Below are 18934 nucleotides of genomic sequence, written 5' to 3' on the forward strand. Positions count from 1 at the left end.
TTGACGAGCAGCGGTGTCACGCACCTGGGGCTGGAGGGCCCAATGCCGAACCTGCATGTAGCGCAATCTGTCCAGCTCCGTCAGGCCGAATTCCTGCCGAAGTTGCTGAAAAGGAATCACGCCCTCCGGTCCATAGATCTGGAAGAGCACCCTGCAGCCCGCATGCACCCAATGGGAAAAAGCTCCCGGCTCCATCCCTGGGGAGAAGTCCGGGTTACCCACTATGGGTGTGAACGGCGAAGGGAAGGTGGTAAGGCCCCGAACCTCGCAGACTGCATCCCACACCCTCAAGGGGACCCGCGTAACAAAGGAGGCGTAAAGATTAGGGGGGCGATGCGCGCGGCGCAAGAATGGAACCTCTTGTAAGGTGCGACCCGCCACTGCCTGATCTTGAAAAAGCCAGTGTTTGTCGGACTCCCACCTGCTCCACTCCACCAGATATCGCAGCTGCGCCGCCTGAAAGTACTTACGGAGGTCCGGGATACCGAGACCCCCCGCCTCCGGAGCAAGCGTGGAGAGGACCCTCTTCATCCGCGGCTTGCGGCCCTGCCAGACAAAGCGGGAGATGTCAGCCTGCGTTTGTCGTATCCAGCCCACCGGAGGCTGGAGAGGTAGGGCCCGAAAAAGATACAGTATCTGGGGCAACACCGTCATCTTAACCGCCGCGATTCGCCCCAGCCAGGACAGTAGGCCCTTGCTCCAGCGGCCAAGCTCCTCCTTGATCTTCCTGCTGAGGGAGGTATAATTGGCCGCAACCATCTCCGGTAATGTGGGCGCCAGCAGAATCCCCAGGTATGGCACCGTGGACGAGGACCACTGCATGGGGAAGAGTCGCTGAAGGTCTCTCCTGGTATCCGCAGCCAGGGACACATCCAACGCCACCGACTTGCTCATATTCATTTTAAAGCCGGCCACACGTGCAAAGGTGTCCAGTTCCTGGATGCAAGCAGGCAGCGACCTCCTAGGATCGTCCAAGGTCACCAGGACATCGTCCGCATAGAGGCTAACCGTGTGGACATACTGGCCCATCTGGACCCCAATAGCATCCGGGTTGTTGCGAATCCTCTGAGCAAACGGCTCCATGTAGAGGGAAAACAGAAGCGGCGAGAGGGGGCAGCCCTGCCTCGTGCCGCGTTCGATAGCAAATCCACCGGAGCTACACCCATTGACCCGCACCGACGCTGAAGGATGCTTATAACAGTTGAATACCATGGTGCGGAACTTATCACCGATTCCCAGTTTCCTGAGAACCAGCTCGAGATACGGCCAATGAACTCTATCGAAGGCCTTCTCCGCATCAACTGACAGCAGCATCCGCACCCCCGGGACCCGCGAGGCCTTCTCCAGAACATGCGTCACCCGCTTGGTATTGTCAACCGTCTGTCTGCCGGGTACAAAGCCAGCCTGGTCCGCCTCCACCAGTCGAGGGAGGTGCGGGCCCAGCCTGGACGCCAGAATCCCCGTATACAACTTGAGGTCGACATTTAAAAGCGAAATGGGTCGATACGAACCACAGAGGGCCCGGTCTTTCCCAGGTTTCGGGATTACCGAGACCGTCGCACTCAGGAGATCCGGTGGGATGGCTCCTGGTTCGGAGAAGGAATTAAATAGCCGAGCAAGGACAGGGGCCACAGCCGTGCAAAAAGTCTTATAAAACAGAGACGTGTACCCGTCTGGGCCCGGGGCCTTACCATGCTTCAGCCGCGCTATAGCGGAAATCACTTCCTCAACACGGATATCTCGCTCCAGATGGTCCGCCTGAGCAGGAGCCAGCACCGGAAGGGCCACTGACTCCAAATAGTCTTCGGCGTCCCGCGGCGAGGAGGGCTCCTCAGCATACAGCGCCTCGTAGAAGCTGCGGAAGGAGTCCGCTACCTCTGCGTCCCCAGAAACGACCACCCCGTCCGTACCCACCAGTTCCTTCACGATGCTACGCTGCTGCGTGACCCGGAGCCGGTGTGCCAGGAGCTTACCACATTTGTCCCCCCCAGTGTAGAAGGCATGCTTCAAGCGCAAGGCGGCATACTCCGCCCTATCAAGATCCAGTGCCGATAGGAGTTTCCTCGCAGCCTTCAACTGCCTCCACACCCTTGGAGCCCCCGTGCGGCGGTGGACCTGCTCAAGCTCCCGGACCTGAACGGTCAGCTCGTCCCTTTTCCGTTGCCGCTCCTTATTTTCGGCTGAGGAGATGGAAATAAATTCCCCCCGGAGGACTGCCTTCAATGCCGCCCACTGTGTCGCTTGTGAAGTGTCGGTGTTGCTATTGTGAGTTAAGTAATCCTGTATGACCTCCCCAATGCGTTCTACTACAGACTTTTTGTGTAGAAGGGTATCTCGAAGGCGCCACACCCCCTTAGAGGGAGAGGCCGCCGGCCACTTGAAAACGCCGGTGACTGGTGCATGGTCAGACAGGGTCAGGACCCCAATGTCCGCCGCTATGGCGGCGGCGCGCATCGGTCCGCTCACCAGAAGATAGTCCAGCCGTGAGTAGGTGCGGTGTGCGTGTGAAAAGTAAGAGTAGTCCCTATCAGTGGGGTGCATGGAGCGCCAAAGGTCGTGTAAGTCCATTTCCGCAATCCGGGCCTTCACAGCCTGGGACAGTTCCCCCGTCTGCGGGGAGCGCTGCGCCGACCTGTCCATCACGGAATCGAAGACAATATTAAGGTCTCCCCCTAAGATGACATGGCGGTCGGGAGAAGCAGTGACGTCCACCAACACGGAGTCCAAGAAACGCTCTTGGTGGTCATTTGGGCTATAAACGGAGCCGACCGTGAACGCTACGCCTCCTAAGCGCATGCGGTACGCAAGAAGCCTCCCCTTCTGTTCAGCATACTTACAGAAAACCTCCCCCCTAAAGGAGCTCGCTAGAAGAATGGCTACCCCTGCAGTCTTGTTCGCTGCCGAGGAGAAGAACTGGGTGGGGAACCTAGCAGAGCGCATCCTATGGCAATCCCGGTACAATAAGTGGGTCTCCTGCAAAAGGCAAATGTCCGCCTGCGTCCCCTCCAGCAAAGATAAGATCGCTCTGCGCTTCACAGGGTTATTCAGACCCTTAACATTAAGGGTCACTACCTTTAGGGCCGACATTCCTCCCGGGGATCAGGAACGCTGTGCAATGGGCAAGGGATCAGCGGGTGGGGCGCGCGGGGCAGTTGCGCGGGACAAGCCAAAACAGACCAAGCGTGGGCACGGACGACATCGGACGGGACTTCCCCAACCCCAGAACAACCCCTACACCCACCCAAAACACAACCATGGCAACTAGCCAAATGCAAACTTAAGCACCCCATTGTCCAGGCAAGCCCCAAAACGGGCAAGTCCGTAGAAAAAAGCAAAGTGGACGTTCAGCCACTCACCTCCATCCGCTCCCTCCCGACCCCCCGCCCCATACCCGGCATTAAAGAAGCTGAGAGCATCTCCCCCCGGAGTGAGTGTTAGGCCGTCACGGCCACGCCGGTGGAGCCGGCCGAGTCCCTGGCCGCCGCCCTCAAAGCGTCGGCCATGTTCGCCCTGATAGTAGGGGAATCAGGACGCCCTGCGCTGGCCGCCGAGTGTCTCCTCGTCGACCTCCGTCGGCTCCGTCTCTCTGAGCGCCTCCACGACGGTGTAGCTCCTTCCTCCTCCGCCGCCGTAAGCCCCAGGACCCCACAAATGTCCTGCAAGGAGCGTAGCTGATGCAGCACCCCGTTCCACCGGAAAATCAGGCGGAAGGGATGTCCCCAAGAGTACGGCGTCTCATGTTCGCGCAGAAAGTCAGTAGCAATCTTGAAGGACCTGCGTTTCTGCAGCGTGATGGCGGATAGGTCCTGATAAAGCGCTACAGGCCGCTCCCGGAAAGTCAGAGGCTGTTTCCTGCGGGCCTCAGCCATGATGCGTTCCTTCAGCGGGAAGTCGGGCAGGAAAGCCAGAATGTCCGATGGGGGTGCCGATGACTGGCGCTGCCGGCCAACCCTGTGTGCCCTATCAATGCGAAGAGGGAAGTCCGCAGCTTCCCCCAGGATCTCCCGGAACAGGTCTTGCAGATAGCCCACCAAGTCGGTCCCTTCGTCCGTGGATGGCACACCACGCACTCGAATGTTGTTCCTCCGTGACCTGTTCTCAAGGTCCTCAGAGTGGGCCTGGAGCTCAACACACTGCTCCCGGAGGCGGAGAACGTCCTGTTGAAGATGGACCAGCTCCTCGTCCCGGCGATGGGCCGCCGTCTCCATCGTCTCAACTCGCTCGCCAAGGCCCTCCACGTCCCTCCGCACTTCCCGGACCTCGCTGGCCACCTCCCGCTTCAGTGTCTGGAAGTCCTCTTTGAGGGAGCTAAACAGTTCTTCCATAAAGGACCTCGTGACCGGTGGCTCCCCCCCAGTCACATCCGCCGAGGCCCGGGAAGACCCCGGCGAGGGCTGTGTTCTGTCCCGCAGTTGCTGGGTCCTGCCAAGCATGTCCGGCAGGGTGCGGTCCCCTTTCCTCGAACCGCCCCTGCCAGTCATCGTAAACGCTGCAGTCGACGAGTGGGCACAGGTCCAGCCGCCTCAGGAATGCCCAGCCGCTGGCAAGCGCTCGACGTGGGGATCCCCCTGCAAGCAGAGTCGCTGCGTCACAGGCGACAAGATGGCGGTTCAGTCCGGGCACCGCCAGCCGCGGGCGCCCATCCGAGACAGCAAGTGAAAGCTATAGTAGGGGGCTCCTCATCAGCACGTCCCTCAGAGAGTTAGCCCGGCAGCGGTGGCGGGCACATACATCCGCCAGCAAGGGCTCCAGTGGAGGCCAACAACACCGATCCCTCGGGGACAAAATGGCGGCAGGGCGGGGCAGGGCAGCACGGCCAGGCCCGGCGACACCACCGGGGCCCCCTAGGAACACAGCAATCGGAGAAGTTCCACAGCCGGTTTCACTCTGTCACACACAAGGGCCCAGATGGTCCGACCCCAACAGTGAGCCCGCCGCACTGCGGCCAAGGGACCGGGGCCCACACAGTGCGGGGAGTCGCCGACACAAGCCTGAGCGCCAAAGCGCACGTCCAAAGTCCTCCACGCCGCCGGGTCCCAGCCCGCAAAGCTCCTTTATCCTCCGTCGAGCGACGGGACAGACTTCCTCCAGATCGTCAGCTTTCAGCACCAGGCCCAGCCAAGGCGCCCGGACAGCACTCCGATTCGCTCCGCCTCCCAGGCTCTCCGCCGCTCCTCGAACTTTGATCGGACATTTGGGGTACTTTCCCCGAGGCGATCAGGGCCAAAGCGACATCAACGTGCGCGCCAGGTGCTCCGCCGCACTCCTCTCACACGCTGAGCATCAGCGGGGGGAGAAAAGCGTAGGAAAAGGGCTCGAGCTTAGTCGGGCCGGAGGAGCTGCGGGAGGAAGCGTCCGCTCACCCCGCCATCTTGGCCACGCCCCCTGGACTTTTTAATGTCACAAAATTGTTTTATTTTCCTACTTCTTATGGTCACAAGTTTTTACTAAGCTGTTCCATTAAATGGTGATACGTAACAGTGAAAGAACACGCAGCGCCTTTCATGGTCTTTCTTGCTCTATGTGAGTGGCTCTGTGTATGTGGGTGGCTTTGTGTGTGTGGCTCTGTGTGTGGCTGCAAATGCAATAGGTCTCGCATTTGAGAGTGATTAAGCTATTGACATTGTAAATAACAATGCCGTTTCTTTAAAAACAGAAACATAAACAAAAATAATGTCATGAGCAATGCCAATAGCTCTAACTTTAACAATGCTGAGACCGTTGCATGGTAAATGCTTGTTTAAGATTGAGTTGAAATTCATCTAATTGCTACGGAATTAGGGAAGAAGAAAAGAGGCCTCCAATACTGTAACTTCTTCGCATATATTCATTTAATTTTTTGGGTGATCCCTGGGACCTTCAAATCACCAACAATGCACTCGTTTTTATGCATGTTTTTCTAAAGCATGTATCAACTTCTGTAAAAGGCAGGTTTATTGTTTACTTGACTTTCAAATCAAATGCGAGGATTTCATGGAATGAGCATTCATTTGCAAGTGTGAAAAGTGATTCTGTGTCTATGAGTTTTCCTCGTTCCACTGGCAGACCTGTAAGTAGTGTGCTATTGGCCCTGTCCTTTGCAGCTGAGACACAATAAGAACATTTTCTTATGGATGGCCTTTTATGCAGTGCCTATAAGGTTAACATTGCTTTTGCCCTCAGAATCAATTTTGCCTTATATTATTGAATTGAACCTCTGTTTGATTAACCTCTTTCCACATCAGTAAATATAAATACATGAAATAGACAGCTACTATACTTTATGCTCACAGGTTAGTTTGATTGCATTACATCGTACCACCAATTAAAAAAACGTGTGAAAGGGAAAGTGGTTCACCTTATTTATTTGTCATTTGCTACAGCTGTTAGATTTTTCTCTCTCATTCTCTGGGTTTTGTAATGTTGTGAGTCCATCGGTCCACGTGGCTCAGAAATGTAGGGGAGGGGAACAGCACAATTCACCTTGATAGCCTGACCTGAAGATATGGCCCGCATTCATATTAGAGAAGAGAATTAAAACTGCGAGATGAAAGTTAGCCTCAGGCATAAAGCCAGACTAACATCCAGTGCATTTTTTACTGTGCGCACCGCCACCTGGCACTCCAACACTACAATGGCGATGATGTGGGTGCGGCCCTCGGACTACATCCTGGCTCACTGCGAGAGCGCCTGCCCCGCGGTGCCCTGAACAGCAGCAGTGACCTGGATACCGCTCATTTGTTGAGGTAACCTGGGCCCCATGGGTGAAGCCGCCCGCAGCCAACCAAAACACAATAAAGTAAGGTGACTGTATGATACCTTTTTTGTCAGTGTTTTCAAATCACTGGTTCCCTATTTGGGTTTACAAAAATCCTGATTTGGAAAGGGGCGGTAAAACAAAGACCAATCTTTTGGAAGAGGAGACCTCACCCACATAATGTGGCATGCTCCCCACCCTGGTAGGGCAATACCACCAGGGCGGACTCAACCTCCGAGTGGACCCAATGACCCTTGTCGCTTGCAATGGGCTCTTCCTCATGTGACCCCCTCCCGCAACGACAGCTACTTTGACCCTCACAGTGGTCATTCCATGTGTGATTGCCATGCAACAGCATCACCTGCAGCCCTTTCACTCTGCTGGTGCCCCTGAAAACCATCCCCAGACGAGTTGCATGGCCCCACATGATCATCCAGTCCTGCCTGACTGCACGCAGTCAGTTCGCCGCTACCAGTGAGCAGTCACCAGCACTACTGCTCATGCGATGGTATCCATCACACCCATTGAACACTTTCACCTCTAAGGGGGATGCCCTCCACGCAAGCCACTTGATAAAAACTCTTGATAAAGCGCCTTGAGACTTACTTTTCTGTGATGGAGATCGGTGACGACTTGAAATGCCCACTGCTCCTCCAGGAAGCGTACCAACTGTCCAAATCCATCGATGAGACAAGACCACCCCACACCTGTAAGGCTGCTGTCATGGCCCACTTAGAACCCCTCAGCAAGCCCCAGTTGAATCCGTAGACTCCTTCTACTCACTTCTCCAACACCTGGCCAGCATGTACACACCACTGGATAAAGATGATGAAGAGCGCAATTCATACAAGGATGTGTATCCTCCATGTATGGAAGCATATCGTGCAAATCCCAGGTCAGTCAATGCAGAACATCTGGATCCTAGGGCAATTAAAGGAACTCTCAGAGGTGTGGGTGTTTCACATGGAGGAAGATCTACAACACACCATCAAGACTGAACCGGTCAACCTTGTGTTCAAGGGGTCCCAGACTGCCAAAAGGGACGAAAAGAAAATGTCCACTACTCACAACCCATGCTGATGATGAGCAGGACAAACTCTTCACACAGGGGAATGTTCCATGTGCGGTAAGGAGTGCTTGATGTGCAGCAAATCCAACCACTTTTCAAAGTATGGCACTCTACCCCACCCCGAGAAAGCCCAGAAGAAAAAAGTGAGCACATATGTAAATAAATTTGACTGTAATCTGTAGTCCTAGACCTGGTTGATGAATGTAGTCAAGGGAAATGTCCCCTGCTTGAACGTTTAAGGTCTTATTAACTTGAGCAGTATCTCTGCCATCTATTCCATTATCATTGTGAGGCTGGTGGAATTTTAAATGTTCTCTTACTGTTCCTAACTAGTAGATTTTCAGACATTGACTATGATTGAGAATCCACTAGGAAGGAGTAGTAATGGGGATCCCAAAGGTCCCACAAACAAAACAAAACAAAAGCAACATTTTAGTTTGTTTAGTTTCATCAGAGGCAAAAACCACAAAGGACATTAGATTTTAATTGATCTGGAACAAGCCTTTTTTAAGATTGGCATAAACTTTATCTCATTGCTAAAGAATTAGGGAGGAAGAAAAGAGGCCTCCAGCACTGTAACTTCTTCCCCTTTTGTCTGAGGTGATCCATGGGACCATGGAACGATCGACAAACTATTAGTTTTTATAAATGTGTCTCTAAAGCATGTAGAAAATTGTAGCAGGGAAGAATCATCATGCATGACGATGAACAGAAGGAGGCCGTCCACGTCACCATAGAGTGAAACAGGAGAAGAGGATTGTGGTGATGACACTCAAGTGCCGAGTTCAAATCCTGGTGTAACCGCTGACAGCCGTAAAAGACACAGAACCTTCCATCAATTACATGTCATACAAGCTATACTGCTCCCTGCTGGGCCCACCGAAGCTGAAACCATGCACATCCAGGGCCACACATTTGGCAACCAGTTGCACCTCCCACTGTCAGGAGCATTCACAACAGACATTCACCATCCGAACCACGTGGCAAAGGCTAAAATATGTATAACAACACAATGTTCGGGTTTCCTCCTGAGCCATCACATGGTAGATGAGCTAAAACTAGTCAGATTCACACTTAGCGTCCACACGACATATGTGGAAGAACTCATGAGTGAATTCAGTTCAGGGCATCGCATGCCGAAAATGACAAATGGTACGCCTCCCTATTGAGTACTCGAGCAAGCCCACTGCTGTTCGTCACTGGAAGGTCGCATTTCAGCTTTGCCCCAAGGTGGAACATGAACTGAGAAACTTAGAGGAGGCTGCTATCAACAAATGGGCCAAAGTAACCACCCCCTGGGTGTCACCCATAGTATTAGTAAAGAAGCCTAAGCAGCGAGGAGGGGTGCAGGTCTGCGCCGATATATGCATCCCAAATCTGGCCATTAAAAGAGAACCTCCACAGTGGATGATATGGTGAATAAGTTAGCAGGGTCTCAATGGTTTTCAAAGATGGACTTAAGGTCAAGGTACCATCAGGTCCTTCTTGATCCAGCTTCCCAACAGATCACAACCATTTTACCGAATGTTGGGCTTCACTGTTATAAAAGACTCAACTGCGGCATCTCCAGCGCCACCTAAGTTTTTCAGAACATCATCAGGGATCCCTGGCATCCCAAATGTCAGTGATGACATATTGGTACACTCCTCAAACTTGGAAGAACATCTGAGGCGTCTCAAGGCAGTATTCAACAGGCTACAAGAAAGCATTCTAACCTTCCACAAAGAAAAATACACATTTCTTAAGCAAGCTATCAGTTTCTTCGGATACCACTTCCAAGCACAAGGAGTTGCCCCAACCATGCCAAGGTGAAGGACATCCAGTCTGCACCAGCCCTGATGACTGTCTCAGAAGTACAGAATTTTTTAGGGATGGTCACCTATTGAAGGAGGTTTATTCAGAACTTGACCACCCTCACAACCCCACTGCATGACCTTACGAAAGGATCCACGCCATGGACCTGTGGCCCTGAACAAGAACAGGAATTCCAAGATACTAAAAAAGCGTTGTCTGAAGAGACCACACTATCCTATTTTGACCCCAGGATGGAGTCAGAACTTTCAGTAGACGCCAGTTCCTCAGGCCTGAGAGTTGCACTGTCACAAAAAGAAGACTGCGAAGAGTGGGTGCTTGTTGTATATGCCAGCCGGGCCCTCCCACCCACAGAGCAGAGGTATTTCAATATAGAAAAGGAGGCCATTGCAATCCATTGGAGCTGTCAACACTTCCACCTGTATTTGTCTGGCCACCCCTTTATTGTGTGAACAGATCACAAAACACTTATCCCGCTATTCTGTGTCTCTGCTTCCAAACCACGCCCATCGTTTGAGAAGTGGATCCCGCAACTCCAAGGTGTCAGTTCACAATACAATACAAGCAAGGATCCCAAAACCCCACAGACTATCTAAAAATGCAAGGCTGGCAACCAGAGAACAAGAGGAGGTAACAGAAGACACTGAAGAAGAGTATGTGCGCTTGCTGGTAGAATGTGCTAGACTACTCCCGATGTCACAAGACGACATCGTTCACGCCACCAAAGAAGATACCTGGCTACAGCTGGCCTTCTCAGTAGTGCGATGAAGTGATTGGAAAGTCTTGACAACGCATGTCGAAAACAGAACTGTGGAAGCACAGCAAACGCTGCAAGCCCTTCATCATGTGATGCATGATCTCACTGTTACCAAAGAAAGATGCCTCATGAGAGGCACAAGGCTATTAGTACCCCAAAGCCTACCGCAACAAGCTATAAAATTGGACCACAGGTCACACAAAGGTATGGTCAAGACTAAAAACTGTGTGAGAAGTAAAGTCTGGTTCCCAGGACTAGATAAAATGGTGGAGGAAACAGTAAGGTATTGGACGCCATACCAAGCTACAGGGTGCCACCAGCCCCTGTTGCCGACTTTGGCAGCATCCTGGATGGACGTCACCTACTTGTTGTGATTGATGATTACTCAAGGTACACCGAAGTTGAGATTTTAACTTCTGCAGCCACGTCAGAAGTATTACCCAAGTTTGATAAGGTAATAGCGACCTATGGGCTCATTAGCGAGCTGCGCGCACACAATCGACCACTATTCAAAGGCCAGGTATGGTCAGAGTATCTGCTATTCAGGCATGTCAAACAGCGCTGCGTAACTCCTAGGTGGCAACAAGCCAATAGGGAAGTTGAAATTTTCATGAGAACAGTTACCAAGAGTATCTGCATAGCAGGAACATTTGGCAGGTGTCTGGAAAGATCCATCCACACGTTCCTGAGAGACTGCTGATTGACTCCCCAAGTAACTACAGGAGTTGTGCCTAGCACATTCTGCCTAGGTTGAGTGGTGACTGACACCATCCCACACCACCTTGCATGGGTGGACATACCAACACCGAACAGCCTCTCAAACCCAAGGTAGTTCCAGCACAACGAAGCGGCTAGCAGATGCTGCTGGGTCAAAACAAGCCATGTCCAAGTGGGAGACTGCATGCTAACAAAAGATTGCCACCCTGGCGGGAAATACAGACTTCTCTTTGAAACTGAGCCATGTGTTATGACCTGTGTGAGAGGTACCTTGGTCACTACAAGTAGGAAAACAGAGATGGTCACAAAAAATATCTAATTTTCCAGATGATTTAGGGGGTCCCCAGATGCCCACAAGTAGGTGTCTGACTCCATTCAGACTCACGAAGAAAGCCTGATAAGACTGGAAACTGAGTCTCCTGGGTCGAGCCCTCCACCTCCCACAGGCCACTTTGAGACTGTCTCTGCAGAGGGGAACACCAACTCAGATTGCCAACCTACCAATCGAGGTCCTATTCCTTGACACGCAGAACTAGGGGGTTGTGGATGATTCCAACTATGGCCCAACCCCAAAGACTTTGTACTGGTGAGGTGACTGTGGACTGTAAGCTTGAGGCCTCCTATGAGTAAGACCAGCAATTGACGGCATTCCAGTCGTTGTACTCCAGCCTAAGTATCTCAATGTCAGACATCTGCAGAAATTAGAACTTTGTTTTGTTTGTCTTTTGTTTGTGCTTATGCCTGTTTGTCTTTCATGGTTGAAGACCGATGAAATGTTGTGAGTCCGCTGGCACATGTGGCTTAGAAGTGTTAGGGAAAATAGTGGAACTCACCTTGACATCCGGGCCTGACAGTACAGCCCCTCGTTAGGTGAAGGGGGTAAAATAAAAGCTGCAAAGTAGGAGTTAGCCTCAAGCATAAAGCCAGACTAGTGTCCAGTGTATTATTTACTGCATGCACCACCACCTCACACTCCAACACAACATGTTTAAGAATATGTGTATTTTCCTTAATATGTCAGAATCTTTTTCCATGTTTAAACTACAGATGTCTTTAAGGAGTGTAGATTATCTCCCATACTTAGGGCTATGTTTCCATATTTTCAGCCACGTTTGCTTGCTCTTGGCAAAAAGATACGAAAAACTTAAAGGGGGCAGGGTAGAAATAACCTGAGCCCCATGGCCTCTTAGAGGGGGTTTCGCTGGAAACCCGCAGGGCCCAAAAAAGCATTTTCTTTTAAATTTCAGCTGGATCCGTCCAAAAATGTATTAAACCATGACGTGTGGGCTCCCGTGCTTCGTTCATTAACAGCCCGGGTGGGCCGGGGGCATTATTCAGATATAGGATGGGGGCGCAGAAGGTCGCCCCTCATAGGGATTACTAATTCCTCGTAACCATCGCCTCCCCGGGGCTTCTTTCTAAAGAAGAAGCGGGGGAGGCCCTTACAGCCTCCCACCCTGCTCCGGGGCGACCACCTTCCTGGGGCTCATAATTTTTTTAATGAGGGGCCACCTTGACCCACCCCAGCCCCAGGGACCGCCACCTCTCCGGGACTTTACTTGAAAATGATGTGGGGGCATGTGTACCCCCACCCGCAGCCCCTCAGGGGCCGTCACCTCCCCGGGGCTTTAATTTTAATCAATGTGGGGGCTACACGGACCCCCCACAGCCCTGGGGACTCCCATCTCCCCGGGGAAAATTAGAACAAAGGAGGGGGGCCATGCAGATCCCCTACTGGAGCCCCAGAAGGCCCTGGGGACCACCACCCCCCAGAGCCAGCTCCTGCAATGTACCGGGGTGCCCACCCCTTGGACATTGCAGTTTGCTATAGCTTGGCGGGTGCACTGCTCCCACCAAGCCATAGCAAACACTGCTCCACTTCGTACAAGCGAGAGCATGTAAAATGCTCTCGCTTGCACGAAGTGGAGCTGAAGTGCTTTTGGACAGAGAGCCAAAAGCTATGCTGGCTCCTGCAGGACGCATGAAGCCGACAAGGACTGCGGGAGCCTTCATGCTCCCTCCACGGTCCCCAACATGAGAAACTGGGAGCCCTGGGTGGGACCAGGGCACCCAGTATTGTGGTCAGGCCTCTGGGGATGGGGTACCCAGGGCCAAAATCTGCCCAGGAGAGGGGGCCGTGGGGCGTCCCTCTTTTTCTTGGGGGGCGGGGGTTATAGTTTTATATAGCGCAAACTCGACCCGAAGGTATCAGAGTGCTTTACATGAGCACCAGTTACGTTACGGATGGACACATTCATTTTTGTTAGGCACAGGGAGATTAAGTGATTTGCCCAGAATCAGAGGTTGTTGAGCGTCCTTGCCGAGACTTGAACCTGTTTCCTCAGCTTTGAGATCAACCGCTCTAGCCATTAGGCCACATCCCATCCCCTCCCATGGGCTACCACCTGAGGGCCCGCCCTCTTTCTGCACCACTCTGCAATTGCACCTCCTGGCACGCTGCTGGTTGGAGGATGAAGTCCCCTTGGCTGCTGATGGTCCTTGGGGGTCAACAAGAACTCCTGTTACCTCCAGTAAGTCTCACACCGTGGGATTGCTGAGAAGTAGTCAAGGCCACGCCCCCTTTCTCCACCACTCTGCAAATGCACCTCTTGGTGCACTACTGGTTGAGGAATGAATTCCACTTTACTCCTGAAGGCCTCAGGACTAAAGTGGACTTTTTACAGCAACTAGTAGTGCACCAGGAGGCGTGTTTGCAGTTTGTTGGAGAAAGGGGCATGGCTTCCAACAACCTCTTAGCAATCCAGCCATGTGGGACTTACTGCATAGGATTTTGCGAGTCGAGTCCTTAATTGCAAATCCTTAATATTCGTAATTAAGGACTCGCAAAATCCTAGCTTGATGCATGTGCCAGATAGTCACAAAATTATTTTAACATTGCGTCTCTCTTTCTGGGCACGTTCATGTTCTTTTAAGTTCAACTCCCACCTTTTCATCATTCACGTTTGCAAAGTTAGCATTCAAGGACACCTGAGCCTGAGTGGTAAAGTTCTGTTCTTGAGAATTGAAGTGCACTTTACTCCACAAGAACTGGACTTCTGCTTCCAGCACAAGGCCTGTGTACTGATGCACTGCATCAGTGTCTGCTTCCAGTCCAAGGCCCGTGTACCGATGCACCGCGTCAGTGTCTGCTTCCAGCCCAAGCCCTTTATACTGATGCACTGCTTCACTGTCCGCTTCCAGGCCCGGGCCCATGTACTGATGCACTGCGTCAGTGTCTGCTTCCAGCCCCAGGTCTGTGTGTACTGATGCACTGCAACAGTGTCTGCTTTCAGCCCCAGCCCCTTATGCTGATGCACTGCATCAGTGTCTGCTTCCAGGTCCATGCCTGTGTACTGATGCACTGCGTCAGTGTCTGCTTCCAGCCCCAGGTCTGTGTGTACTGATGCACTGCAACAGTGTCTGCTTTCAGCCCCAGCCCCTTATGCTGATGCACTGCATCAGTGTCTGCTTCCAGGTCCATGCCTGTGTACTGATCCACTGCGTCAGTGTCTGCTTCCAGCCCCAGGTCTGTGTGTACTGATGCACTGAAACAGTGTCTGCTTCCAGCCCAAGCCCTTTATACTGATGCACTGCGTCATTGTCTGCTTCCAGGCCCGGGCCCATGTACTGATGCACTGCGTCAGTGTCTGCTTCCAGCCCCAGGTCTGTGTGTACTGATGCACTGCAACAGTGTCTGCTTCCAGCCCGAGCCCCTTATACTGATGCACTGCGTCATTGTCTGCTTCCAGGCCCAGGTCAGTATACAGAGGCCCTGTTTCAGTGTTTGCTTCCAGACCCAGGCCTGTAAACTGATGCACTGCGTCAGTGTCTGCCTCCAGACCCAGGCCACTGTGTCAGTGTCTGGCCTGTATACTGAATGAGTCATTGTCGATCAACGCCAGGCCTCGTCCTGATGCACTGGATTAGTTCCCTCTGTGTATACTGATGGACAGAGTCAGTCTCTGCACCTGGCACCAGCGCTGTACACTGATGCTCCGAGTCGTTTTTTGCTTCCAGCCCCAGGCCAGTATACTTTTGTACTGCGTCAGTGTCTGCTTCCAGCCTAATTTCTTTATAGTGATGGGCAGAGTCAGTCTCTACTCCCAGGCCCGTGTACTGATGCACAGTCAGTCTCTACTCCCAGCACTAGGCCTATATACTGATGCACCAGATCAGTGTCTCTTTTCAGCCTCAGGTCGGTACACTAATGCACCAAGTCAGTTACTGCTCCCAGCACCAGGCTTGTGTCTATCACTTACCGTGAGTTCTCCAGACTTCAAAAATGGCCACCAGCCTCGGATTCGTTTCTGCTGGAAAATGGAGATTTTGTTCTCGTCCTTCACGCCTGTCATCATGCCTATGTCACAGTTCTTTGCAGACTTCGCTCCGCGAGGGAACCCATTCAGAGTCAGCTCTATAGAACCTGAGGAATGAAACGGATGAGATCAGAAACTGGCGCGGCAAGCTGACTGGCACTAATCGTTATATGCACATTTTGAAGCCTGCACAAAAAGCCAGACACCATAACCCCCTGTATCAAGTTCTGTGATTGCCCATATGAACACACTGCCTGGGTATAAAATCTCTCTGTGGGCTGGTGTTGGACTTGGCCCTTTTGGCAGGTTCACCCCGAAACTTTTTGCGTTCTCCTAGTCTTTCTCTGTAACCTGGTGTTGGTGATTTTAGGCCTCTGAGCACTTTAGCACTGGGGTCCAGTGTAAAGTGCGTGCGCTCTGTGTATGTGTGGTGAGATGGGCCTGCCCTCCCATAGGAATGCATTGGGGATATGTGTGTCCCTGGTAGTTCCTGGTGTGAGAGGACTGCAGGGTCGAGTTTGGTATATGCGAACTCGTGAGAATAAATGCTGTGCAATGGTGTGTGCAGATTTATTGTGACTGGTGGAGAAGTGCCACTTCTAGAAGTTGGCATTTCTGTGGACTGTGTGTCTGCCTGCCTGGTGTGGAGTGCATGTCTGCCTTGTGATTGACAGGAGCTGAGAGGGCTGGGGAACTCCAGGAGCCAGGGTGAGTCTGCCCGGTGGTGAATGGAGAGATCTGCATGGAGATGGGAGGGAGGAGTTGCACCTGGGACCTGAAAAGGGCTGTGCCTTCCCTCCACAATGCTGGCTCCACCCCCGTGGTGCGTTTGATGTCCCTGGCCTGTCCTGTGAATAGAAGAGAGGAGCTGAGCAAAACAAAGTGCTCAAGTGCTCCTGAACCAGTTGTATCTGGTTCTCCCCTTGCCCTACAGTTGTAGACAAAGGAAAATGCTGCATAAAAGCAGGGGCTGTGACCCCATGTAAAATGTTCTGCTTTGGATCCTAACAGGAGCGGGCTTGCTGCTGGTGGGGCCCAGGAGGGACCGCCATGGGGGCTGCCTCCTTGCTGGAGGGCCCTGTGTGCTGGCCCCTGGGCCCTACATTGCCCCCTGAGGTCTCCAGGACCTTTTGGTTGCTGTCCAAGCGCCTTGTGAGCGCTTTACTCTTAATTGTCAAGGAGCGCTGGGCTTTGATTAGAGCGCTTCCCTTGTTTTGCTGAGCGCTACATATTTATGCATTTTGTTGCCTCTAGCGCCTTGGGAGCGCTAGATTTCAGGTTGCCAGCTGGAGTCTTTGCAGCGCTGTGCTGCGATGTGGGACTACCCCGCATTGATCGTTATCTCGCGGGTGCCACCCCGCATACTGGTGCCCTTTTATTTTATGCGCGGGTGCCCACCCCGCGACTTGACTTTTTATCTTAAAGCGGGTGCCCACCCCACTGTATATTTTTAATTATGAGGGAGCCTAGCCCTCTTACTGCCCCGAGAGAAATCACCGCTGCGGCCCGAGTTGCAGCAAGGGTGGAAGTCAGGCAACGATGTGCCTGGCGGCGGGCGGGACTTCCGGTTTTGCGGAGGAAGTCCTGCGCATGCCGCAACCGCCTGAGAAGCTGCCCGGGGGAAAGAAGATGGCGCCTGCCTGTGCAGGGCTCCCATGGCTCAGGGAGAGCCCCGCGGGCACCAGCCACTGAAGATTGAAGGCGGAGGGGGCTCGAGGCACATTGCCGGTGCCTGCCCCCACCGCATGGGAAGGAGAGACTGGCGCACAGAGAAGCGGGGCTCCCATGAGCTGTGGGGATCCCCAGCGCCCAAGTGGCTATCTGGATCCTGAGCCCTGGTGAGTAGAGGCTTAGCCGGAGGGGGGTGGTGCCGGTCCTGAGGCCTGAGAGAAGAAGAGCCTCCCCCGCATAGCCAGGTGGGAGGGCTGTGAGTGAACCGGCAGCAAAGACGAGATTCGAGGAGCGTCCTCGCAGCGATTTTAAGTGCAGCGGGGGCATTATACAGGACAGCGTCCTTCAGGTGATTGCCCAGACCGTGAGGGCCATAGTTGGAGGCAGTGTCCTCTTTTGATGACTGGTGCGCCCTCGCGCATCATGAAGGGGGCTCAAGAGGCACCGTGAGTGCCTGACCTGATTGGGGTACTTTTCTCTGTAATTAGTTATTTCCCAGCTGCACCGCAGTTAGCGGGCAGCTGCATCGTGGGGGAAGATTTTGCAGAGGAGCCCGTGTTCTGAGTTGGCCATTCCCATAAGCGGGCTGCCCCAACGTTGCTAGCATTGTTTGTTTAGAGCCCCGTGTGGCTCCAGCATGGTGGGCATGGTTATTGTCGCCAGGTCGCCCCCCTCGGGCATGATTGTTCTTAGAGCCCCGTGTGGCTCCAACAAAGGGGGGCACGTTTGTTTTAAGGGACACTGAGGGCCCATGCCTCATTCTTACATTTCCAGCTGCCCAGGCTTCGCCCCGTGTGGGGGCCACATTGAGTCCAGCGGCACAGTGGTGCCAGGCCTCATTGGATTCCCAGCTGCCCAGCAAGTAGTGGGCAGCTGCACCGTTTAGGTCTCTCTTGACTTTGGGGGCATGTCTGAGTTAGGAGTGAGTTGCACTCCTTTGCCCCTGACCTTCACAGCTGCGCAGCAAGTAGTGGGCAGCAGCACCGTTTAGGTCTCTCTTGACTTTGGGGGCATGTCTGAGTTAGGAGTGAGTTACACTCCTTTGCCCCTGACCTTCACAGCTGTGCAGCACTTAGTGCCAGCTGCACCGTTTAGGTCTGCGCAGATTGCGCACCCTTGACTTTCGCTGCTTTGGCAGCGCGCCCTGACTTTCGGGACACAGGGCATTTGAGCCCCCCCTTTTTGAGATGGCCAGTTGGCCAGGGGGACGGTTAGGATTGTAGGGCGCCAGGCTCTAATGTGAGTGTGGTGCTAGGAAATGTAATTCATGTAGTATGTTTTACGCACCCTGTGTTATACCTCTAAATGTGGTCTATTATGATTATGAGGTTGTTTTGCATATTATGGTTTATGCTAGTGAGATTATGTTTCACTGTGTGATTTATGCCACTAATGTGAGTTATGCTTAGGAGGTTAGGGTGTAATGTATTTAGACTTGTGAGAGGACTGCATATTGTGTTTATGCTGGTGAGGTTGGCGCCGAATGTAATTTGCGCCTGATGTGATGTTGTGCATAATGTAGTTTATGTTACAGGCTGATGCTAAGTACAGTGATTACTAGTGTTTACTGGTTGTACGTTTATGATCTGTTTTAATTTTACTAAGTTTGCTTTGTGATGGTTCTGACAGTGGTCCATGTGGCCCTGTCATGTGTACATAATCCCTTGTAAATATTGCCCCGTGCCAGTTGGCACAGTGTATATTGTGTGATTACTATTCTAATGTGTTATGAGAATACAAAGGCTATTTTTGATATAACCTTGTGTGGAGCTCCTTTTGTGGTGTGCCTGGGATGTTGTTGCTGTGTGCGTGCGCAAATGCTTTACACATTGCCACCGGGATAAGCCTGACTGCTT

The 18934-nt window shown here is 52.7% G+C and overlaps 1 protein-coding gene across 2 annotated transcripts in view; it reads right to left on the reverse strand.

Moving 5' to 3' along the window:
• FER1L6 (fer-1 like family member 6) overlaps positions 1-18934 on the reverse strand; it is a 974281-nt gene that overhangs the window by 36096 nt on the left and 919251 nt on the right. For both annotated transcript variants that reach the window (XM_085604988.1, XM_085604987.1), the window contains exon 39: positions 15351-15514. In XM_085604988.1, the coding sequence (XP_085461114.1) occupies positions 15351-15514 (164 nt within the window). The remainder of the gene's footprint in view (positions 1-15350; positions 15515-18934) is intronic.

This window comes from Triturus cristatus, chromosome 5_1, assembly GCF_964204655.1.
Source record: "Triturus cristatus chromosome 5_1, aTriCri1.1, whole genome shotgun sequence".
Classification (NCBI taxonomy): domain Eukaryota; kingdom Metazoa; phylum Chordata; class Amphibia; order Caudata; family Salamandridae; genus Triturus; species Triturus cristatus.